At 39.4% G+C, this 26,129-nt stretch overlaps 1 protein-coding gene and 1 pseudogene across 6 annotated transcripts in view; both read right to left on the reverse strand.

The window, feature by feature from the left end:
* The window catches only part of LOC134217371 (aminopeptidase N), a 62,075-nt gene that overhangs the window by 13,345 nt on the left and 22,601 nt on the right, over positions 1 to 26,129 (reverse strand). For all 6 annotated transcript variants that reach the window (XM_062696106.1, XM_062696108.1, XM_062696111.1 and 3 more), the window contains 2 exons: positions 3,745 to 3,904; positions 2,438 to 2,719 (listed from right to left, as the gene is read on the reverse strand). In XM_062696106.1, coding sequence (XP_062552090.1) covers positions 2,438 to 2,719; positions 3,745 to 3,904 — 442 coding nt within the window. The remainder of the gene's footprint in view (positions 1 to 2,437; positions 2,720 to 3,744; positions 3,905 to 26,129) is intronic.
* On the reverse strand, positions 12,287 to 14,771 carry LOC134212108 (uncharacterized; annotated as a pseudogene).

Genomic DNA, 26,129 nt, shown 5'->3' on the forward strand with positions numbered 1-26,129 from the left:
TTCCTATAAAAGTGAATCCCATTGGTTTCACACTATTACTGCTGCAAAGGAGCAAAAATGTTAAGGAAAAATGATGTTTTCCTATATTTTCCCGGAAAATTTCAAAAAAAAATTCGAACGCGTTCACCTATTATTAACAAGCGCTATGCTATGAAGTAACTTAAAAAAATAAAAATGTTCAAATTCTAATGAAAATCAAGTTTCTACTATTACTGGTACACCACTATTACCGGTACAGCCACCCTAATGAAGGGCTATGAGACGTATTTAGCTAAGGTGGGGCGTATTGCCCAGGCACTTTTTGGAATCCAATTTTTCGCGACTTTTCAAAAAAGCTTAATTACGTGTTATCTGTAATATTTTTATATGACTACTCACGGGCAATGCATTTGCGACTTCCTGGACTACCAAATAAAACAAAGTTTGCATAAACTGCGTTGAAAAGTAAAAAGTTATCGATGTATTGCCTTAGGGGGGCATATTATACTGTCTTACCCTACTTTCGAGTATTGTAAAAATAACTTCCAGTCTGGTTGTCGTAGTTATTAACGATGATTTGTATAAACATTAGTCAGTCTTATGGCACGCGTTAACTAGGTTTCAAATGTAGTAAAGTGGTCTGTTTCGTTTACATCTCCCTTTTTGTAGGCTGTAAGTGGCGACACCAAAGTCATATTCCGTCGGTCCTCCACTAAAATATAAACAAGCGCAGCGGCAGTACCCGGGTTGTCACCGATGACATCATTGCATCTCCTCGTGCCCTTTTCATGATTGACTACCGCAAATATAGGCATAACATGCACATCCAACTCGGACCGGCAGTAAAGTGAGTAGCTACCACTATTTGATCGATTTGAATTGAAAGTTATGCTTTGAGCGGTCTTCGCGATGCAACCATGTGGCTGCAGACACGATATTTGCATTAGGGATGTAAATTGCTGATGGTCGTGCATTAGTTACAAAACGTGGCGTTGGCGGTTCGTTTGTGCGCGCAAAGCTCTTTGACTAGCTCACGCGGTGATATAGTAACATAGCTTTATCTTATCTCTGGAATCGTACACATACCTAATTATTTGTCTACGCAATTTGCGCATTTACGCACCACAGGACTTTGCTCGACCACGAATCGATTGATATTATATCATAGTTCAAAGCTTTGAAAAAAGTAATTCAAGAATTGACTTCATGTTTGTTTCGTGTTTCATCGAAAGTTTCAATATTCTGGTGAAACATTCCTTAAGCAGATTTCCGGAGGATGACATGTTATTATATGCAAAAATAAAAACAATGTCGGCGGGGAATCATGATTACATGACAGACTGATAGACTGGTGACTAATTTATGCGCTGCGTGCGGAACAACGGACGTCTGCTACAAGTAATGATTGACATGGTGTGAGCCATTGTGTGAGATAAACCATCGTTGTCCGATCGATCGCTTGGTGGAACGGGGCATGTCCTGCCGAGCAACAAATGATTCAACACGGTACCTAGGAATAGACTGCCGCATTAATTATTCGTCTCTAGATCAACCGAGGAAATAGCAACATGAACGTGACCCTATTAAAGTTTCTCGTGTACACACACAACATGACACCAATTGAACTCGCATATTTCGCTCTTGAAATCTGAAACGGGTAAAGAGCATTAAAAAGGCACCTCGGCGAAACCTATCCAGGGGCCCACCATTACATCCGATCCGGCCAGATAGGCAGCTGAGTGCAGGGAAGCTAAGCACGATGCTCGGGTCAATGAACCATGTGCTATTCAGGTTTGTTTATTCGGGAAACTAGAGGATTGTTTAATAGAGAATCGGCGCGTCTATATTTAGCACACAAATAGAGGTGAATTGAATTCGGGGAGCGGTAAAATCGGAGGTTGTTTCATACTTATGGTTTGTATCAAGGAAGTAGTGTGCACCACACACGTTAGGGCGGAGCTGAGTGTTCATCGATAAATCAAAGACCTGTTTTATAAGCCGATTAAATTAGTCGAACCTATCATAATTGTGTCCATGGTTTGAAAATCATACGTCAGAAAACTTTTTTTAAAGATGAGTTTAGTTTTTAGACTGGTTTTGTACCTGTGCTTGGTTCAGATATGGCGCACTCGCACATGTGCCAAATTCCTATCCTTGATGAAGTGCTGATATGAAGAACGATTGACTTACGACATAGACCGATGGGGTTATTCAAATTAGTGTCTAAATGATCAATGCTAGTAGTCATTTAGGTCTTTATAACAAATAAAGCAAAATGTGTTTTTATTTTGGGTACGAGAAAATCCCGCCCTAATATCAATGCCACATCGATACACATTAATAAACATTGTTATTATTATTATTAATATAATCATAATGAAATAAAATAATCAAATATTGAAAAGGAAAAGAAAATTGTATATAGTCCGCATATTTGTTATTCATAGTTTGCACTTACTTGTAGTGGGATGGCGCCCAGCCATGGCTTCGCGTAATCAGATCCTGAGTATCTTCCTCCTCTGAATAAACGCCGTCTATCTCATCGTCTTTGCTGACATCACTCTTCGTCGGCGTCTTCAATCGATCGTAATGCGTGTTCAACCGAGGATCGTGGGAACATTTCTTCGACACACCATTCGCTACCGCGTGCTGCCCAGCGCCATTGGTTGGATTAAAAAGTGACCCAATTTTAATATCGGAAGAATTTCCATTAGTAGGTTCATTGTCGTAAGTACATAATCTGCAAGAGAAACCAATGATATCAATTAGATTGATACATCTCTATTCGCTTTTAATGGTGGTCGTCGAATGGTGTGGTTACTGTTGGCATATAAAGCGAAGAGAGAAATTGATTCAAACGTGTGTAAAGGCGGTAACACGAAAAAAACACCCCGCGCGCTGTGCTGACAGAAACCGTCAATCATTTGAGACGATTCACGTTGAGCTATCGGAGTAACTGTTTATGTAGATAGACGCGGCGCTATCAGTCAGAGGCATACGTGCTCTGCATGAAAGAGTCAAAAGTTAAACGGTCTGACACACATCGTTGTCATGGATGTAAGATTTGTAACTCTTCAGATGTCAAAATTTGGCACGCTCGGGTAAACTTTATAAATATTTTACTTTATTCAGATTATATTCGTATTATTATTAAGTTCGACAGTTTACATATTGATTGTAGAAAAACGTGTTCTTTTTTTACGAGGGTGGTTTTTAGTCGATTGAGACCCTTAGCGTTAATGAAACTATGAGTTAACCCCATGAAAAAAATCACAAAAAATCAAAGAAAATTCACGTGGTATTTAAAAAGCTGTGAAATATCAGGTTAACTGGGGAATTCAAGAATACCAACCGTGTAAAAAAAATATTGGGTGTATATGAAAACTTTGATATGTCTATCAAACATCGAAAGAAAGTGAAACCCATAAGAACTGGTATGATTTTACTACCCAAAATGGATTTTTGAACAAAAAAATATAAAACATGTAAGTTAATGTAAACCAATTTCCTATCAACGCACGCTCGCACAGTCTATTTGCAAGCCGCCGTCTGATTGAAGGCCTATTTGCACCAGGGCGGCGTGCTGCCCGCGACAAGTACGAAAAATTAAAAACCCGTGAACAGGTGTAGGAGGAGGTGGGGCACCGAAGAATAAACAAAGCTGTAGTGAACCACTTGACTTACGCTCGGTTAAGGTTGGTCATTTTTTTCTATTAAATGGGTGAATGGGCGATGAAGCGATCGTAAAAATAGATGTTTACTCACCGGGGTTGATTAAACAGCAGAACCAATAGGACGATCGTTAGCAGTATCAGTGCAGCGACTAGAAACAGCGTAAAGTACCAGCACCAGCTTGCGATGTACTTTCCGCGGGGTGAATTGTTGATAATGTACTTTTGGCCATTTTTGGATTTCAGTTGTCCTCCTAGGTGAAATAACAGAAAGAGAGCGTTTTAATCGTAAGCACAAATTTGGTTCGGTCACGTTTTGTCAATATTGTTATTTGAATAAGTGTATGCCTTCAAGTCGAACCGAAAAACCGCTGCTGGATTAAATTAAATTAGTGCGAGCCAACATCTAATGCAGATTCGTTTTCTTGCAACCTGTTCTCAGAACCAGTTTTCGTCCACCTGACTTCATTGTTGTGTTCAAACCACCAACACTTTGGAAGAACGTAGTGTATATTTAATATGAGATGCTTTAAAAATGCACCAGTTAACGGAAATGCAAATTGCATTGATTTTGAAATCAGTTCCATTAATAATTTGCAAGAAGTTTGAGAATCGATAGGTTACTCGATATTCAAGACTATCGTGCTACAAGATCAAATTGTGAGACTTAAGCACTCTCGATTAGGATTTAGATAAGCTTCAAATTTATTCTATTGTTAGGTACTATCATGAAATTTTTAAAACTAAATCAATAAGTTAGATTAGTGTATCTTTTCGTGAAGATCAGGTAGGGGCAGGTGGGGAGACATGATCCCCCCTGTTTCACGGAGAACCAAAGTAGTTTTGTTCTTAAGTATTTTACAGTTTAGACCAGGGTTTCCCAGCGTACGGCCCGCGGGCCGGAAGCGGCCTTTGGCATAAGGGCCGATGCCTAGGTAGCGTTTTTGACGTAGGACTTACGTCTTACTTTACTATTCTGGGTGCCATTTCGATTTTTGGAAATCGATAGTGTTACGCTGGAAGCAATTTGTCAATTTCATTGAAACTTTAGATTATTAACGATTAGATATTGAAATTTTCATATCTTGTCGAAGCCAATAACAATTTCATATATAACCTATCCCGTGCATTCCTAACACGGACATCAGAATGCAGTATCCTACGGGCATTCAGGCCCACCGCAATATTTTCTTTGTGTATAAAAGAAGCTGTGCCTGCCGTGTGTGAGTCATTTCAGTTTGTGACAGCAGCGCATACTGACGTGCTTTTTGCTCGTGCATATTTTCTCGTTCGTTCGCTGTGTTTACGTACACAGCACGCTGTCGCCAGCAGGAGAATATGCATGAAAGATCTGAACATATTTTTTTGTCATTCTATGCTTGATGATGGTCGGATACAATGCTGTCGGTTGCGATTGATCGCCCATTGCGTCGCTCGGAGTTCACGGTTATTCTGATATCTGATTATGTTTTTATTCATTAGTTTTATTTCCTGAAGTTTTGAATATACAAATTGCTAATAATTCTACACAGCTTGTTGTTTCCAAAATCAATATCTATTATCGAACCCCAGATTAGGATCCGACGTATAACACGCGTCAATACCGAAGCTCCATCACTGCTAGAGATTCAAACAGCCATCCAAAGCATGAAATCGAATAAAGCCCCAGGGGTCGACCGCATATCAGCCGAGATGCTCAAAGCTGACCCCATGACATCCGCTCAACTACTGCATCGTTTATTTCGTAATATCTGGGACACCGCAACTTTCCCGGTCGACTGGATGCAAGGTATCTTAGTGAAGGTGCCCAAAAAAGGTGACCTGACTGTATGCGATAACTGGCGAGGCATTATGTTGCTGTGTACCGTTCTCAAAGTTCTGTGCAAAATTATCCTAGCCCGGATTCAGGACCGAGTTTTGCACAGCCGTGCCCCAGCAAACATGTTTTTGCCGAGATTTCGGTCAAAGTTGCTGATCAGAAGCTTGCTTCACAAGGGCCACATGATCGATTGAAAACTAAGTGCGTACTCTTGCCCCACTCTACTCTAATGCAAAAAAGATCGATGCGATTCTACAGCGGCAGCAGGCTGGATTCCGTGCCGGAAGATTCTGTGAGGACCATATTGTCACGCTCCGCATCATTCTGGAGCAGGTCAACGAATTCCAAGAGTCCCTTTACTTGGTATTCATTGACTACGAAAAAGCTTTCAACAGTCTCAATCACAAGAATATGTAAGGCGCCCTGAGACGCAAGGGAGCTCCTGAGAAAATCATAGGCCTCATCGAGGCACAGTACGAGGCCTTCTCGTGTAGAGTGCTGCACAACGGGGTCTTGTCCGACCCTATCATCAACGTCAACAAAACCAAATCGTTGGATGTAAACACGGTGACTCCTTCCCGTTTCACAGTAGCTGGGCAACCAGTGGAGAATGTTGAAAGTTTCCAATATCTTAGCAGCCAAATGGCATCAGACGGCGGTACCAAGATCTACATAGGCGCACGGATCAAGAAAGCAAGGGCTGCCTTTGCGAATTTAAGAATTATCTGGAAAAACAGGCAGATAAGTGAACGCACGAAAATACGAACTCACCTCTAACGTGAAATCTGTGTTGTTATACGACAGTGAGACATGGTGTGTATCAGTGGAGAACACTCAACGGCTGCAGGTGTTCATTAACAGATGCCTGCGGTATATAATTCGGGCCTGGTGGCCTCACAACTGGATCTCAAACAACGAGCTCCATCGTCGTTGTCACCAGAGGCCGATAGCAACAGAATTTCGGGATCGGAAGTGGGGCTAGGTAGGCCACACTCTACGTAGGGGCGGAAGCGAAATCTGTAAACAAGCATTAGACTGGAACTCAGCGGGACATCGCAGCAAAGGCAGACCTAGAGGCTCATGGCGGCATAGCCTCCATAAATAAATAGAAGAAGTCGACCGAAATCTAACCTGGCAACAGGGTAAAGCGATAGCCGGGCAACGCTCAGGATGGAGATCTTTCAAGTCGGCCCTTTGCACCACCGGAGGTGTACAGGATCCGTAAGTAAACCCCAGAAATTTAAAAGTTGAATGTAAAAACATTACGTTTATAGAAGTCCTACGTCTACTCGCGGTTATGTTCAAAACATTACCCATTGCTCGTTTTTAACGCTGCGTGCACGTGGCGTTGAAAAAAACGCAGGTGTGCTTCGGTGCGCAAACGCTGCGTTACCGCTTTTTCCCAATGCACACATGCGTCCTTTTAACGCAGTGTGCACGCAGCGTTGAAAAGACGCTACGTGGGCATCGGGCCTAATTGTTGTGGCCTGCGGCGTATGAGAAAAAAATACTTTAAAACTTAAAAAAAAATACTTTTTTCTTTTTATTTAGTACCAAACTGACTATCTACAAAACGCTTTATAGACCGGTAGTTCTCTACGGACACGAGACCTCCCAGCAAACACAAGATCGTATATCATAGCGAATAAGTGTACAAAGTGGAGGCCATATACGTGCATTTTACATGCAGTCAAATGGAGGAATATGCCTATATCGCCTCCACCTTGTACACTTATTCGCTAGCATATGCGACTTTGTGTTGGCTGAGCTGAATGATGCTCGTGGAGGACCAACACGCACTGGGAGTATTCGAAAGAAAGTGTTGCGTACTATCTATGGTGGGGTAAAGATGGCGGACGGTACGTGGAGTAGGCGAATGAATCACGAGTCAGCTGTTGGGAGAACCATCCATTGTTCACACCGCGAAAATCGGAAAACTTCGGTGGGCCGGGCACGTAGCCAGAATGTTGGACAGTAATCCGGTGAAAATGGTTCTCGACAACGATTCGTCGGGAACAAGAAGGCGAGGTGCACAGCGGGCAAGGTGGTTCGATAGGTGAAGGACGATTTGTGGACCCTCCGCAGACTGCGTGGTTGGCGAAGTGCAGACTTGGACCGAGCAGAATGAAGAAGACTTTTATGTATTGCACAGGCCACTCCAGCCTTAGTCTGGTAATAAATAAATCCGGCCCGCAAGCTTTTATATCTTGCTCGAAAAGCTGCTTTTTTATTATCTATAGCTATAGACTCGGAATCTACTGAACCGATCGGCGTGAGTAATTTTCTCCAGCGATTTCTTGACAAAATCCTCCATTTGGAAATTTCTCCCTCAGGCATCCTTTAGGAATTCCATCAGATATTTCTCCAGGAATTCAGTAGAAAATCTGTCTAAAATTCCTTCAGGAATTTCATTGGAAATTAATACCAAAATAACTTTAATAATCCCCTGGGAAATTTATTTATAATTTCCTTCAGAAATTTCTCCAGAACTAATTTATAAAGGAATTCCCAAAGACAATATTGAAAACAATTTCAAGAAAGAAACTTCCCATGGTATGTCTAAAGGTATTCCCGAAGGATTATCTAAAATAGATGGTCGGATACCTTCAAAGTGTTTTGTCGGACGAAGCCTAAAGCTGAAACAAGGAATTAATTCAAATATTTTTGAGGATTATAATGTATCCCAAAAGGGGTTATAATGACTTACAATAGTTCTCTTAGTTGGCTAGTTTAAAAGTTAGCATGAACAATCTCATCAAAGGATTCACGACCTTTCTTATATAGTTAAATATATGAGGTAATTATAGTTAGTTTTATATTAGTTGACATGAGATTATTATAGTTAGATGTCAGGTTGAGTTTTACCACCATCAATAGTTTAGTTTTAGCCAGAGGGACTTTAGTTACTTCACGAATGTTATAATTCTACAGTTCATGATTAAATAAGATCAATTAATAAATCCTTTCGTATCGAACTCGAGAACTAATCAAGCAAATGGAACCCTGTTTGGCATGTGAAAAAAAAAGATGTTTTTTCGTTGCTCTGCCAAATGAAATCAAAACGAAGACCAACGCTTGATTTGTGAATACAATAGGTATAAAAGTTTGTGCTAATTAATTTTGGGCGAGGCGGAGTTCGACGGGTCAGCTAATTTATTAATAAATTCTGTAGGTTACTACTGATTAAAAAATAAATCTTGGCGAGCACGAAGTCGGATAATGAAATACGGCCAGTTTTGCTGTTAATGCGATTTTGCTAATACGGTTAGATCTTTCCAGGGCGGAAAACTTGTTAGGAAATGCATATCGGCTGTTATGTCGGTGATATCATGTGCCTTAGGGAAAAGCCTCCTTCAGTAGTATTAGTTTGTTGTAAAGCACGGTATGATACAATCGATCGGGACCAGCTATGGCAACTAATGCACGAAAACGGATTTCCGGATAAACTGACACGGTTGATCAAAGCGACGATGGATTGGGTGATGTGCGTAGTTCGAGTTTCAGGGGCATTCTCGAGTCCCTTCGAAACCCGCAGAGGGTTACGGCAAGGTGATGGTCTTTCGTGTATGCTATTCAACATCGCTTTGGAAGGGGTAATACGACGAGCAGGGATTAACACGAGTGGTACAATTTTCAATAAGTCCGTCCAGCTATTTGGCTTCGCCGACGACATAGATATTATGGCACGTAACTTTAAGAAGATGGAGCAAGCCTACATCAGACAGAAGAGGGAAGCTAAGCGGATCGGACTAGTCATCAAAACGTCCAAGACGAAGTACATGATAGGAAGAGCTTCAAAAGAAGACAATGTGAGCCACCCACAAAATCGAGGTGGTAGAAGAATTTATGACTTGGGCTCACTGGTGACTGCCGAAAATGATACCAGCAGAGAAAACCAGAGACGCATAGTGGCTGGAAATCGTACATACTTTGGACTCCGCAAAACGCTCCGATCGAATAGAGTTCGCTGCCGTACCAAACTGACAATCTACAAAACGCTCATTAGACCGGTAGTCTTCCACGGACACGAGACCTGGACGATGCTCGTGGAGGACCAACGCAAAGGAAAGTGCTGCGTACCATCTATGGTGGGGTGCAGATGGCGGACGGTACGTGGAGGAGGCGAATGAACCACGAGTTGCATCAGCTATTGGGAGAACCATCCATCGTTCACACCGCGAAAATCGGACGACAGCGGAGGGCCGGGCACGTAGCCAGAATGTCCGACGATCCGACGGGCACAAGAAGGCGAGGTGCGCAGAGGGCAAGGTGGATCGATCAGGTGGAAGATGACTTGCGGACCCTCCGTAGACTGCGTGGTTGGCGACGTGTAGCCATCGACCGAGCCGAATGGAGAAGACTCTTATATACCGCACAGGCCACTTCGGCCTTAGTCTGAATAAATAATAAAATAATAATAAAAAGCACGGTGAAGAGTTAAAGGCAACCAGTGCTTTATGGCTATGTTCCAGGACTATCGGAAGAAAGTGGGGATTGAAACCTAAAATGGTCATGTGGATTTACACAGCAGTGATCCGTCCAAAAGTTACGTATGCTTCGCTAGTGTGGTGGCCGAAAACAAAAGAGGCAAACGCACAAAGGAAGTTGGCAAAACTCCAACGTCTAGCGTCGATTGCTATAACAGGAGCGATGCGAAGCACTCCAACGAAGGCTTTGAACGCCATTTTAAATTGGCTTCCTCTGCTTGAATACGTGCAGCTGGAAGCTGAGAAAGGTTTGCTAAAGGTTTGAAAGTGTTCCAGCTCTTTCGAAAAAGACCAGAAATGAGTATGATTGGAGACTGGATGAAACCTATAGTTAACCATGATATTCCCTACAAGACGCGTGAAACATCGCGAATGGAATTTGAAGTTGGGGGTCCTACGGTTCGCCAAGGCTCTATCAAATTCTTCACAGATGGATCGAAAATTGGAACGCAAACGGGAGCAGGAATCTTTGGTCCTGGAATTAATCGTTCAGTGGCAATGGGACATTACACAACGGTGTTCCAGGCGGAGATCTTTGCTATATTGGAATGTGCGAATATTTGCATAGCTAGGAAGTACCGACATGCAACCATTTGTATCTTTTGTGATAGTCAAGCAGCGCTTAAAGCGCTGTTTACTTATAAATGTAACTCCGAACTTGTCTTCGAGTGCATTATGTCACTAAGAACATTGTGTCAAAAAAATGCAGTACATTTGTACTGGGTTCCAGGGCATTGTGGTATTGAAGGCAATGAAAAGGCAGACGAACTGGCAAAACAAGGTTCCAATTTACAGTTTATTGGCCCAGAGCCTTTCTGTGGAGTATCGTATTGTACGATAAAAATTGAACTCAAAAGATGGGAAGAACAAAGGGTGATGACAAACTGGATGGCCGTCACAACATGTGTTCAATCAAAAAGGTTTATTGTGCCTAACGCCATAATTACAAGAAGGCTACTCGAACTAAACAAACGTGCTCACGGGCCTCGTAACTGGGCACTGTCCGAGTAGATATCATTTAAAAAATATAGGCCTGGTCCAAAGTGATATATGTCTTTACTGTAACATGGAACGTGAAACATCGGTGCATCTGCTCTGCAATTGCGTTGCATTATATAAACGAAGGTCTAAATTCTCAAATGGTGCATACATGCAACCGGAAGAGGTTTGGACCACAAATCCCAAAAGGGTGGTTGATTTTATCGAAGCCATCTCACCTGACTGGGAGAAGACGCGTCAAAGGGCCTAGTTGGTCATCATCAATTGATTTTCCAGCCTTTTTGACGCGTAATATTAAATAGGGGTTCACCACAAAAGTTCAATTAGTGGACGCAGTGGTTTCTCGCCTCAACAAAAAAAAGACAGCTTTTATCTCAATGAAGAGAACGACTACCAAAATAGACCCGACGAAAGCTGTGAAACCTATATGAAGGAGCTTGGACTTTTTGTTTAACTTATAGCCCAACAACTTTGTTTATTTGTTAATCAAATGTTAATCACTCACAAATATTAATTTCATTTAAAAAATATATCTGTGCAAAAACGATCTATGTTCGTGATGTAATAAGACAATCAACTTTAACTACGCGAGGAAATTCAACTACCATTTCATGGAAATGGAAGCACAATACGTAGATTTGCTGTGTTATTTGAAGTTCGTTCTTAGATTTCATTCGCTTCGATAGGAAATAACTTTTTTTTAATGGTATGGCCTTTTTTTTCTTCTCTATGGCTCTACATTCCTACTGGAACATGGCCGGCTTTCCAATTTAGTATTCTATTACCATTTCCTCAGTTATTAACTGAAAGCTTTTCTATGCCCGCCATTGCATAATTATGGATTTTGTGTGGCAAAGTACAATGGATACACTATGCCCAGGGAGTCGAGAATGTTTTCAACCCGAAAACATCCTAGACCGGACCGAGAATCGAACTCGCCATCTCCGGATTGGAAATCCTACGGCTTTACTCGCAAGGCTAACTGGAGAAATTTATATACAGTCATCCCACAGATATGAATAGGCTAAGGTATACTGCACAACCAATCAACTCATGAAATAATAAATAGTCACGTCATCACAGGTTTTGTGGGCGAAACAATAATAAAACAATATTGATTTTCAAGAAAATGTATTGTTTTCACCAAATAATGAAGGTGAATCTCATTTTTATTCAAGTATTCTCTCTTTGACCAACCCACAATTATGGATCAGCTCGATATATCGTCACAGTTATGAATCAAGTAGGCACATATTATGAATCAACCTAAATGATCTTTGAAATTATCAATAAAATTGTTTGAAATGAAAAAAGAAGTTATTAACAAACAATCAAATCCGAAGCGTAACTTGAGGATCAGTTTTGCGATTGCTCTTTTTCTTATTCTTTTCCTTTGGCATGAGTAGTTTTTGCTCCTTTAGTAGACGACGTTTTTCCATTCGGGCAAGTTTCGCATTTTCTTTCTCTTTCTTATCATTTTCCTTTTTGTTGTGCCACTCTAGCCATTTGCTACTTGTAGCCACAGAGGACATGTGCTCCACCTTCTTCCTCGGGCCTTTTCCTGCAACATCGTTGACTTTTGGCCAAATTAGCACATCAACAAACGGATCGTCCTCGTTTGCTGTATTTGTAGTATGGCCATTCAAAGGAAGTTGCACTGAATCACAGTTAGGAGGTACATTTTCTGTATTGACTTCGTCTGTAGAACAAAAATAAGTTGCTAAAATTTAAGTACCGTCTTTTTGTGATAATGGGCCCATTGATAATGGACAATGTGATAATGGACCCATTATTGTCACCAATAATTATAGTACTTACCGTTAATTACAATTGCATCACCGGAAAACGACAGTACAGGTTCTGTCGGATCAGCTGAAGTGAAGTTACAGGTAATTAAAGTGTATTGCTCCAAACGTCTTGTGAACATAAGTCCTTCGGATTTATCTTTAATGCTTTTCCAGAAGTTGAAAAAAGCCAGTTCCTCATATGGACTGTACCAGAAATCCTTGTCACAGTTTTCAGCGAATACCTGGAGCTGAGTTTGATTTAGGCCGTTGACATAGTCGAGTTGTCGTACATAATCAATTAAAGGTTTCTCAGTAAAAGATGTATCAGTGCTGCGTTGTGAATCATCGGCGTTTGCTGGCAGGGTACTAAAGTCGATGGCATCAACATTCCACGGAAAGAGACCACAAAGTTGGAAAGCTTTTTGAGACACTCCTTAGAATTTGTAAAATTTTGTAGTGCCGTATGCAGTAAACTACCAAAATTAGCCTTGTTCACACGTGCACTGCTGTTTTCCAACCAACGTTGCCGGACTACCTTGCTCCAAATTTGCTTGAACGGGCCGAAAAGTTTCTGTCCAGTGGCTGCAAAATTCGTGTCGCGTTCGGGTACAAAGAGATCAAAATCAATCTTTGTTGTGCGCAGAACTCAACCAACTCGACGCTTACATGGCTCTTGTGCCCATCGACGAAAATCAGAACCGGAAATTCAGTTCCTTTATCCTTTAACCACGCATACAAGTCATTGACAATGTATTCGTAAAAGGTTTTCGAAGTTTGCCATCCCTCGTCGAAGACTCCAACTGACCAACCTTTGGATGTATTCTCAACCATTTCCTTGCTTATTCGTTTTCCCGGATAAACGATCTTTGGAGGTGTCAAATCACCAACTGCAGTACTTCCAAACAAATCAGTTTAACTCTCCTTTTCCGAATTATCGGCCACAAGATAAGAGTTCTCTACATCCGAACACAACGCCTTGTAGTGCTTTGGTACAAGTTGAAATCCAGATTCATCGAAATTCAAAACACGATCTGGATTACCAAAAATAGCCATATCGATGCCGTCCTCACACAGTAATTTATCTACCGCTGCGAACCAATTACGCAACTGAGGCTCAGTAACCTTTGCTGCAGCTTTCGACAGGTTGTTGACCAGCTTTTTTTTAATATCCGGATGTCGTGCCAAAAAACGACTGCTCCAGTTCTTACCTGAAATTTAGCACAAAAAAAAATCATTAATAATTATTCAGTTGATCAAATTGAGACATTTTTACTTGGGAAAGTCTCTGGAATGGAACGGTGTTTCCTTATTTTGTCCGCGTAATCTTTAACCGTATGCTTCAGATCAACTTCACAAACAGGAAATCCAGCCTTCGCCATGTAAATCACCCAGTTTTAATACGGTTTTCTTCCTCCGGCAGCAAGGTGGGATTGGGACCAGGTAGCAGCTTCCTTTCTCGTTTTTTACTCGTCGGAAAAGCGTCGTAAAGGGGATGTTGTATTTCTTCGATGTAGCTCTGATGTTGCTGGTCCTCCTGGCTTCGCAAATTGCATCGGAAAGAGTCTGCGCGTCGTATTGCTTCCGGATCTTGACGATACGTCCCATTGTTCTGGTATGAAACTAAAGAGTTAGTCCACTTTTTACTTCGGATTCCCAGTACGACCAAGCTACTTTGTTTGATTCATAATTGTGGATCTTGGCTATTTTTCCCACAAATATGGATCAAATCAAATTCACTTTAAAAATATCTTTTTGCTCAAACAATTGGTGTTAGTACACCTGTTTTTGGTTTATATTACCTGTAGTTGATGATATGTCCAGATATTTTGAATAAGTTTCACAAATTGAAGCAGAAAATAACTTCTGATAGAAGAGCAGCACCTTTAACCAAGCTCAGCAAAATCGACAAAACAGTAAGCGCATCACTTCGCTTAACAAGTTTGACGTTTCGTGCAGCATTAACTGCAGTAATCATGAATAAAATTGATTATTACTGATGTGTAGATAGTACATTTACACGGGGAAAATAATTCTGTTTATATTTTAACTAATTTGTCTTTAAAAAATGTTTTTTCATCAATGTTGATTCATAACTGTGGGTTATCCATAACTGTGGAGTGACTGTACATCGCAAGCAAAAAAATATTTTTTTAAATAAATTTCGCGTTTTCTTCCCAATGACCCTATGAAAATAAATGATAATTTTTAACAACTTCGGAAGGCAATGTCTAAAAGGTCCAATTTTAAAAGGCAAACAATAAGACTGAATTTCCCATCGAATGCAACTTGTTGCGTGTAAATCGGTCAACGCTTAGTTCCATAAGGCATATATTAAACCAAAATCAGAACTCACTTTTTCAATTCAATCACACCATTCACACTACACTTTGTCATACACTTTGAAAAATGTTAAACAAAATTTTCGTGTTGATTTTTAGGTAGAATTTTTTTTCATAGTTCAAAGTAGAGGTTTCTATCTAGTTTGGTATTCTGCACAAAACATCGTGTTTCGATAGCAAATGAATGACAGATGTCAGAATAACAGTATCTGCTTTCTGTCAAAAGATACGTGGGGGTGCCCACAACCGAACCACATCCCCTATATGTGTTACAAATAACAATATCTGCAATAATTTTATTATAACTTGTTTGTGCCGGATGAAAAAAAAGAAAAAAATTCCATGATCGTCGTAACATGATGATAAAACAATGTGATTTGATAATTATGAAAAGCAATACCTGTAACACAACCAGTAAAAATGTGATCTTATCAATAATATAATTTGTCGAGTTATATTTTTGTTCAATTGAAAACTGGAAGAACATAAACGTTAAATTCAATCGATTTTACTGTCCTATTAAATAGAAATATATTTATACTTCAGACAAATTAAATTGAATATCGAATTCGGTAGTTGGGATTAGCTGCAATAAGCTAATTGCTAGAAAGGCAGTATCGCTACTCGGTGAATCAAGTTGGGGTTGTCTTTCCCGAAAACGATTCTCGGCGAAAATTTGTGTATGCGAGCGTTCTCTATTCGTGAGAACGAGTCATAATTACTTTCAAACTAAAAAAATACGCAGTAGATCATATTGTCATTTTAATTAGCCAGAATAACTATGTGCAATTTTCTAACAAGTGATTCCAAAAAATTTGAAATTTCTGAAATTTTAACAAAATTGTAGTTCATTGACGAAATTTCAGCTCAATCGGTCATCAGGAAATAAAGTTAAAGCTTGCCAAAGTTAGTCACATTGTATGGAAATCGACCGCCACTGTTATTATTCTGAACACATGTGTATGTTGTTTTTGCTTAGCAAAAGGAGTAATTGAAATTCTGTAATTTTTTTTTCAATGTGATTCTTGAAGTGCAAAAAACATTCCAGATGGGCAAATGAGCATCAGCGGGGAAATGCTGTAGAGCCATTTTGTTTTCAATTTGTCCAATTTAATTATTTGTTTGTAGTTCAAGTTTCAATAATCAAATTTACACTTTTACATAATTTCAATTACTCATCCTATTGTTTAGCCAGAAATGCCTCTCTACAGTGGAATAGTTCCTTGGCATAACTGGCTTATGAAAAACCATTTCAACACTAAATCCTGTAAAAACGACATTTCGGCTTTGTGGAATGAAGAAAACACACTAATAATAATCTAATTATTAGACAACATGAAACGTAACGCACTTTAAAAAATAAACAGAGAACTGAGCAATCAGACACTAATTATCTTGATGCTTAGAAAAGAAACAAAAAATTAGATCAAAATCGAACCTCAGTTCAATTAAGTACTGTTGCATGTAGTTGATAACTTATCGACTATCTGACACGTTATCAGCCCGTTTTTGTTTCCTCATTAGATTGGAGCCAAAGTAGTCTATGTTGTTCGTAAAAGTCCTCTCCATTCCGCCAGACGACACCAACGCAGCTAGAAAATTTTATGGTTATTAAAAATTTAACTTTCCCCAATTTCGATCAGTCTTGGGTTCTTATTAATGTTCTCCCAATAAACTCTGAGGCCTACACCTAGGACTAAAACAAGGCCTATGTCCTTTGAACGGAACAAGTTCGTTGATAGAGCATGCTTCGTTTTTTTTAATAGTTATACGGAAAATCAATAACAACGCTCGGTGGACTAATTTGGGTTTCAATTTTCATGAAGCACTAGGAATTAACTAGACCTAGAATTAAGAATTAAGGATATGCTGTTACATATTATGAGGATGTTCTCCAGAGGGTTGGTATGTGGAGCTTTACTTGGATCACCCGTTTTGAGCTTCACGTGGTAAAATGTTGTCGTTTCACTTTCCCTGAGTTCTGTTGTGTCAGCGCCGAGGCGCCGACTTTATTTTTATACGCTGTTGGTCATGTTGTCATTCGAACGTTTCTTAGTAAGCAGCACTTTGGCATTGTTAATCCTGAAGCGGAATGTTTACCTCAAATTGAAACCATAAAGCTGCTAGGCGGGACTGAGTCATGAACTATTCTATCTAGCTATCTTTCATACGTTTATGTTTGAAATAGAATAATATTTCACCTAAGTAAACGGAGGCAATCACTATATTTGCGCATTGCATCATTTGGTTTCTGCTGTATCCAATGTCGCCTCGCTCACGTGACTGACTGATTTGTAGAAATGCAGCCGGCCGGTGTTTGCCAAAAAGCTAAATCATCAACAGAACTACCCTCATCTATGTAAAGCCTATTACTACGAGAGAATGAATCATGTGACGCTCTGAGTAAACCGAACCACCTTTACTGTATGATTCAATCTGTTCAGGTTCACGCGGATCTTCCTACGCAAAACCGGTATACCTACATTGCAGACAAGGTTAGTTTACTCATGTGGTTCAAGCAAAGCACATTTTCTCTCCCAGCGTGAGTCGATTACAATATCATGAATAAGGACCGGCGATGGCTCAGAGGTGGCGAGAGGAGCTACGAAAACGCATTCGAACAGTGAAGCACAATGAAGAGCCGTTTATCCACATCACACCCAAAACCAAGATCCGTTACAGTATGCCGCCACACTCAATGATAAAGAAGTATCACACTATGGTGTGTGATGCGTTATCAAAACGTTTGTACATCCCAAACAAAATGACACAGTGACTAATTTGATTCACCGTTGTCGTCTTAGTCAGGCCCACGCATCACCTTGGCTCGGCGAGTGAGTAGCTTCATACTACTCATTGGATATTCCACAAACGATTCATTCATAAAACAAAAACCTAACCATAAGCAAAGTTAGCAAAGAGGACACCAATGCAATGACATTATTATGAGAATCGATAACATCATCTTGTTCTTGCATCATATGGATGCTCAAAGTATAAGCATGCGTAAATTCTATAATTACTAGGTCGGGTAACTCCGCAGATTGACCGATCATGAAGAATTTACAGGCGCCCAAGCTGTATCATCTGCAAGACGGCAAATTCATTCAATCCATCATAGTAGAAAGTTGATCGGATGACATGATCTGATTTGTCATCGTACAGTAGGACTACTTTCTCATGCACCCTGCAAGCGATCGAATGTCTGTACTTGCAAATCTTGAGCGGCGGCCGTTGAATTAATACGAACAAATGCGAAATTGATTATTAGCACCACAGTAAAGACCCGGCTGAATCGTACCGCAAGCGCTAAAGTGTTGGAACAGCTGCATAGGAATGCAATGAATGTTGTCTTGAAAAACAGTTTCCTTATTGCCGTCAATAAAAGTTGATATGCGCTTCATTATGACTGCAAACCGCAGGTCGCTTCTAGTTGAACTGGACGAAATAGTTATTACCATATTAGGACGGAAAATAAATATTAAACTTTTTCTTGTGCATAGAGTATTAAAATAATGATTTTCTTCTCCTCTTATGGAGCCGACTAATATTCTCGACAATCGCAATTTGTAACGACCGCTACTCGTATGGAATATGAATTTCGAAGAATTATATGAGTCGTTTGAGACAAGATTAGAAAACAAAAAATAAGATGGAAGATTAAATGAAGACTAGTTCATCTGTAATGTCATTTCCGGACAAACATTTAAAAAGGGCGTAACAGCCCTAATTTACCCTTCTGATCCAAATGTTGGTCTAAATTTATTTGACCATTTACCATTTTACCATTTTTATTTTTGGTCCGGTTCGTGTTAGTTAGTAGCTTTTTCATTCCAGCGCCTCCTAAAGGCCGTCATGATATATCCTATTAACACTTAAATAATAATGTAAACATAAAAAATTAAAATTGAAGTTGAAGGACCAAGCCGGCCGAGCACTGTACATGTAGAAAAATAATAATTGTAGAACAGAAAATGATTAAATAAAGAAGAATTTTACTACTACTACTAGCTTTTTCATGTTGTTCCAACAAATTTATTATATATTATACGGCCGTTCTATTTTTTTTGTCATTTTGTCAAACATCTTGACTGTGCATATTCACATTACATGTTTTTGCCTTTCTCGTACAACAAAGTTGTACCGAAAGGCTATCATTTCACTCCGAAAACGAACTTTTTATAGAAGCTCCGGAGACCCATAGTGTTATATACCATTCGACTCAGCTCGACGAGATGAACAAATGTCTGTCTGTCCGTGTGTATGTATGTGTGTATGTGTGTGTATGTGTGTGCGAAAAAAGCAGGGGCAAAGGCTAGTTGATCACTATTGAATTTTGAAACGATCGACCGTTGCGTTTAAAAGTTATAAAGAATCGTTCATCGAACCATATTCACCATATAAAGTTGGTGTCGTCTTGGCTAAATGCGAGAAAGGCAGTATCACTACTCGGTGAATTAAGTTGTGTTTTTAATGGACAAATTGATATTATTTTTCTAAAATAATTCACGTATCTAGGTGGGACTCGAATCCACAACCGCCTACACTTTAGATAGGCGTGATAACCTCAACATGATCACACACAGCAAATGCTTTAGCCAGTAACAGGACATAGCAATGGGTGATTAATTCACACACTATAAAATCCGCCTCCGCTATTGTCCTGCGATTGATCCCAATGAGGGCAATGTCGTTCGCAAAGCCCTGGAGAATATGTGACCATGTGATGATAGTGCAGTTCCTCTGCACGCCAGATCTCCTAATCAGTTTTGCTAGACACCCATGTTTAGACATCATGTGACCCTCGCAAGCTGCATTCCTGGAATTTATCAAAGATAGGCTTTCACGAAAAGCTACATGTTAGACAGAATACGCGTCAGAATTCTGTACGTCGAGTTCAGAAGTGTAATCCCTATACACCCAAAACACAAATCTTATATAGTTGTATGCGATCTTGGCACATTCAATTCTGTAAGGTTTTAATACACAGAGTTTTAGCTTTATATACAGGTACTGGGTGATATGTAGTTAGCGTATTCTAGTCTGTGCCCTTACTTAACATTTAAATTATTATTTTGGGAATTTTGGATTTATTTACGATGACATTACGGAATCGATCCTTTTTTACCAAGAAGGATTCAAGAAAGGTTCTAAACACGATTTTCTAACATAAACAAGTGATAGTGACTTTCTTGTTTTTTAAACACAATAAGAAAAGCACATTCAAAAGATCAAAATTAGGGCTGAAGTTCCATTATTTTGTGGAGTATTGGAGTGATTCTAAGGCTTTTATATCAATTTTATTAACGAGAAAGGCAAAAGCTTAAATTTTAACTCCCTAATATACTCCATTAGTAACGTCATTTACATTTACTATGTGGCAGTTGTTGCCTATTGGCTCGATCATAATGAAAAATGGTTGGTATTAAATGTTTCCTGGATGATCCCGTGATTTCAGTTTGTTCAATTGCTTGAGGAGCACATCTAGATCACAAAACAAATGTTTGTTATTCTGAATAAAATGCTAGTGCTTCCGCAACAGTGAAGCTTATGATCTTTATTTTGGGATACTGATGTCAGTGTATTTATACCTCGAACTTACGTGCAAAGAGAACCTATCTTACGAACTGGAAGTGCAAGTAGCGGATACAAAGTCGTGAGCCTAATCATCTCCCCCGGCAACCCAAGTTAGCCAGGCTGCAAATGATAATATCAATGCTACTGAAACTTTTATCAACCTAGCATTCCGCGGTAGAGGTCATGGACTGAATAATAAATCATGATAAGGACTTGATTGATATAAAGATATAAAATACAGTGAACTCTCCCTTACTCGATGAAATGCAAAGTCCCTTGATTCTAGCATTCTGCGTTCCCTCAGTAAGTTAATACATCGCTTATTCGATATTTTTTGAAGTCGAAGTAATTTTCCAATACATTTTCACGCAAACTCGATGTCATCAGAAACGGTTTTCATGCACGATATACACGGTCTCGGACTATTTGGCCGAATAGTAAAAAATAAACTTAGATTGAGAGTAATGAGAAGTTGGAGTAAGAAATTCGAGGTGAGAGAGGTGAGGTGAGAAAAGTGAAGTGGAAAGTGAGAAGTACGAAGTAATAAGTGAGAATTGAAAAGGGAGAAGTGAGAATTGAAAAGGGAGAAGTGAGAAGTAAGAAGTGAAAAGTGAGAAATGAGAAATTTGCAGCGAAAAGTAAAAAGTGAGAAGTGCGAAGTATGTAGAAGGAATGAGAAATAAGAAGTGAAAAGTATGAAGTGAGAAGTAAGAAGTGAAAAGTGAGAAATGAGCTTTCTTTTCCCCAATACCCTCTTCCTTCTACTTTCTTTTTCTTTTTATTTACCTTTTTCTTTATATCTTCTTCTTTCCTCCATTTTCCTTCTACTTACTTCCGTTTTCTTCCTTCTTTCTGCTTCTTTCCTTGTTAGAAAGAAGTGAGAAGTGCTAAGTGTGAAATGAGTAGTGAGCAATGAGAAGAGAGAAGTGAAAAGTGAGAAGGAAAACTCAAAAATGAGGAACAAGAAATTCAAAGCGAAGATTGGGAAGTGCAAAGTTAGAAGTTAAAAGTGAGAAGCGAGAAGAAAGAAGTATTACATTACAGAAGTAAGAAGTGAGTAGTAAGCAGTAAGAAGTGAGAAGTGAAATGTAAAGAGTGAGGGGTAAGAGATGAGAAGTGTGAAGTGAGAACTGAGGACCGAGGAGTGAGAAGTGAGATATGACTGATGAGAAGTGAGATGTGAGAATTAAAAATGGTGAAATTAATCCTTATCGTTACCAATTTCCTTCGTTCCTCTTTTTGCTCCCATTCCCTCTTCTTTCTTCTTTCTTCACCTATTTCGTATTTTCTTTTTCCTTAATGCCTCTTCTTTCTACTTTCTCCCTTTTCCTTTCCTTTCCATTATTTCGTTTTCTTTCTTCCCTCTTTCTGCTACTTTCTCCCGTGTCCATCCTTCTTTCTCCTTCTATCTTTCTTACTCCTTCTATCTTCTCCCTTTTCCGTTATTTCTTCGTCCATTTTCCTTCTTCCTTCTTCTTTCTTTCTTCTGCCTTCTGCCATCGTCTTTTTTCTTCTTTCTTTTTACTTCTTCCTCCTTCCTTCTTCCTTCTTCTTTATGTCTTATATCTCACCACTCACGTCTCACGTCTCAGCATCTCGCTTCTCTCGTCCCAATTATCATTCCTCACTTCCTACCTCTTGATTCTGTTTTCATCACTACTCACTTTCTACTGTTCATTTCACAACTATCGAATCTCATTTCTCACCACTCACTTCTGGCTTCTCATTTGTCACTTACCACTACTCACTTCTCATTTGCTACTGCACACAACTCATTCCTAAGTACTTACTTTGATTTCTCAGTACTCGCTTCTCACCACCCAGGAGCCACTTCGAACATCACATTTCTTACTTCTCAGTTTTCACTTTGAACTGTTCACTTCGAAAATCTCACTTCTCCCTTCAAACAATTTTATTATGCATCCTAAGATGAACACTAAGATTGTGATCATCTCAATCAGCCTCCGTTGAAATGCGCCGGAGCGCGCCCATTTACTTTAAACACGGCGGCTATTCAGCTATGGGAGCATCCACAAATTACGTAACGCTCAGAGGTGGGAGGGGGGCGGGTTGACCGAAGTGTGACAATACATACAAAAAAAAATCGGTGGCTGATTGAATTTAACAGCGCAAACTCGCACCCAGTGTAAAAGCTTATGGGCATAATAACTATTCAGCCAAATGAAGTTCGATGACCCGAATGACCCTTTCCTCCAAAAAATACCCTTTCGGTCAAATGGCATTCGATCAAATGATCTTCAATCAAATTTCTACATGCTACAAAATATGAAAAGTATTCCATATTTTAGGAGAAAAAATATGAATGTGTTCCCTACCTCGATACCTCCCTAACTCGATGGTCCCTTCATTATCGAGTAGAGTTCATTGTAACAGGCAACAACATCAAACATTTGCACCGATGTCTCCAGTTAGATTGCCAATCCGGAGATTCGGTCCGGTCTAGGATGTTTTCGGGTATGAAACACTCTCGATTTCATGGACATAGTGTAAGTTGAAAAGAAGGCCAAGTTCCAGTTGGAAGGTAGAGCCAAAGAAGAAAAAGAAAAAGAAAAAGAAGTAAAAGAAGAAGATATAGACCGTCACATTCCAAACTTGTGCTATAAAAGAAGGAAAAGATTACTAATTAGAGGATCGCTTCTTTGTTTATTTTAGAAATCGTTTCCTATTCCTTGATACAAAGCAAGGTATAGAATCCTCGCTTAACTTTTCAAAAGGACCTAAGAAACATTTTTTTCATGAATTAATTTGAATACTGCAATCAATAGCTTTCATGTTGTTCTGTTGATTGCGCTATTCAAATTAATCCATGAAAAAAATGTTACTTAGGTCCTTTTGAAAGGTTAAGCGAGAATCTATCTTATCATATACATGATTTTCTACATAATTGAAACAAACTGATCTACCTCGATGAAACTATGTTTGTTCGATGGTGACTTTTTCTTATGAAATCTACAAAAGTTTGAGTCCCGCGACTTTGTAAAGAGATGACCTCGGAAATATTTGTTTTGATCATATTTGAGGATCAATTTTTTTATTCCTACTGATAAGATTGAACTAAAATTTTGCATCCCGTCTTAGAATGTCCTGAATTTTAATCCATAAGAGATACTTCCCGAGCAGCACAAATAAGACAAAAATGGTTGCAGCAACTTGATTGTGACTAAATCTAGTCACATATGAGCTGCAGTAACTTATGTGGAATAAGTGTGCTGTTATGGTTTTCGTACATATACGGGAACTGTCGATCTCCATCTCACTGAACATATATTCATCTCATCGCGAAACATAGAAATGCGGCACCAATTTTGCCGCTTCTTTTTGTCAACATGCGTGCTCACTGCTGAAAAAAATCACAAAAATAAGAAACAAATCAAATTGCTTTCCATTGCTTTGTTTTTGATGGGATGAATATCGGAGCCATGAGATGAATTCCAGGAGCAGTTCCCCTACCTATTGACTGGTTTAGATTCAGTTGGCCAATATAAAATACTAAATACTAGAATAGTAAATCCACTTAACGTTGCTGGTGTTTTTCTCGCGCATTATAAAAATGGGAAAAGCACATAAGAGACGTGGAAATAACACTTTAGGGGGATAGATTCCACTATTTTCATCAATTCATATCTTTTTGCGGTCATTTGAATGCATTGCAGCAACGTCTAAGAATTTTTTTTGCTTTTGATTTTTTTTCAAGGGAGAACTTTTGACATAAACATTTTTTGCCAATAACTCTGGAACGCAATGGCCGATAGAGCCAATTTTCAATAAGAAACAAGTGGACCGCATTCCACGTCGATTGCAACCTGTGGCTTTTTTGTTTACAACCTAAGTACCTGCCACCTGCTTCTCTCTCTCTCTCTGATCGCACTGATCCACAACCTAAGGGGGCAGTGGACCAGCACTAATTGATGACCCGTCAAGAATGTTCAACAAAAAACAATTAGTCAGCTCGTTGGGTGATTTTTTTACGGTTCTGCAATATTAGCTGATGTATCGACATATAGTTGCACATAATTAGAATTCCGATCCCGACGAAAGAACCGGTATGTGTTCTGCGTGTTTTGCAAACCACCGTTGCAGGTCCAACTATCATATGGTAGTGAAAAATTTCTATTTTTAATATTCGGTTGTACAATGCATCGCTTCAGAATGGGTCTTCCGTTTTTTCGAGTGGGAGAGGAAAACCGCGACCGTGATATAGAGCCGCTCGTCACTCGGGTATAACGCCGAAAATATTTTTCTTAACGCATACTTGAGCTCATGTGTGGATATATAGGTGGAAGTTTCAAAATGCCGCATCGGAAAGAAAGCCGTATACTTTTGGATCGTACCACCCAGCAGTGAGATTAGGTTTCGGTTACCATGTTGTTGTTTTTCGGTCTAATTGATTTTCCTGGGCAGATGAAAGTTGTGCACCGGACCGTAAACGAACTCTTGAGGTAGGTGCAACACCCGATGCCCGTTCCACATATCGGATGTGTGTTTTATTTTACAAATCGTGGATGTGGTTCAGTTGTAAAAGTTGGCTTCACTCGATGGACTATTTTTTTAATGTCCCATACGTTGAAAATACGATGTGCTAATTGGAAAATCGCGTTTGAATTCGAAGCCAATGAAGGCCTACTTAGTGCTACTACTAGGTGATGAACACTCATTTGTATAAAAATAGTAGTGCATGACAAATGCATGATGTCATACCTCAACCTACACGGGGAACCTTGTTGAATGAAGGTAACTATAACGACCAGACACCGTTCTTTTCAGTGTCGTCGGATTATAATTGAAATGTAAAACACGTATCTCATCAGCAATAAACATATGCTCAAAAATTCAATATGTCAATACAATTTCTACCTTACCTTAGAAAGAGTGTGAAGTGGAAAGCCATTATTATTCGTATTATGATTTAGCGGTGTTCCAGCCAAACTGTATCGATCTGGACGGTCGAATAAACCATAAATCTATAAATATACAACCCACATAACAGCTTCAAATTACGGAAAACGGTGTTGTTTGTGGTCTTCTACCGTCAGAGTCGATCGTTTGTTTAGGAACATTATATTAACGGAACCAGGAACCATTAACTGAGACCCAGTGAGTGAACCCCGGTAGGGGAATGTAGACTTCATCGCACACGTTTCTAAATAAATCATTCTATACAAAAGTTTCAAATTGAAAAAGTTTCATGTTTTACGTTTTATTTACATATTTTAAAAGAACAAAATTGTGCATTCAATAATTTTTTATACAAATCGCCGATCTTTACTGACCAGTGTACAATTAACCTCTAACACATTTTAAAATAATGCTTGTAGATACATTCGACAAAAATACCTTAAAAATACATTCGACAAAAATCAATATTGATTAATATATATATTTATTATTATACCTCCATACTTATATTCAACCTTTATGATAACAAAATTATGAGATGAAAATTGTGTGAT

This window comes from Armigeres subalbatus, chromosome 2 (genome assembly GCF_024139115.2).
Source record: "Armigeres subalbatus isolate Guangzhou_Male chromosome 2, GZ_Asu_2, whole genome shotgun sequence".
Taxonomy (NCBI): Eukaryota; Metazoa; Arthropoda; class Insecta; order Diptera; family Culicidae; genus Armigeres; species Armigeres subalbatus.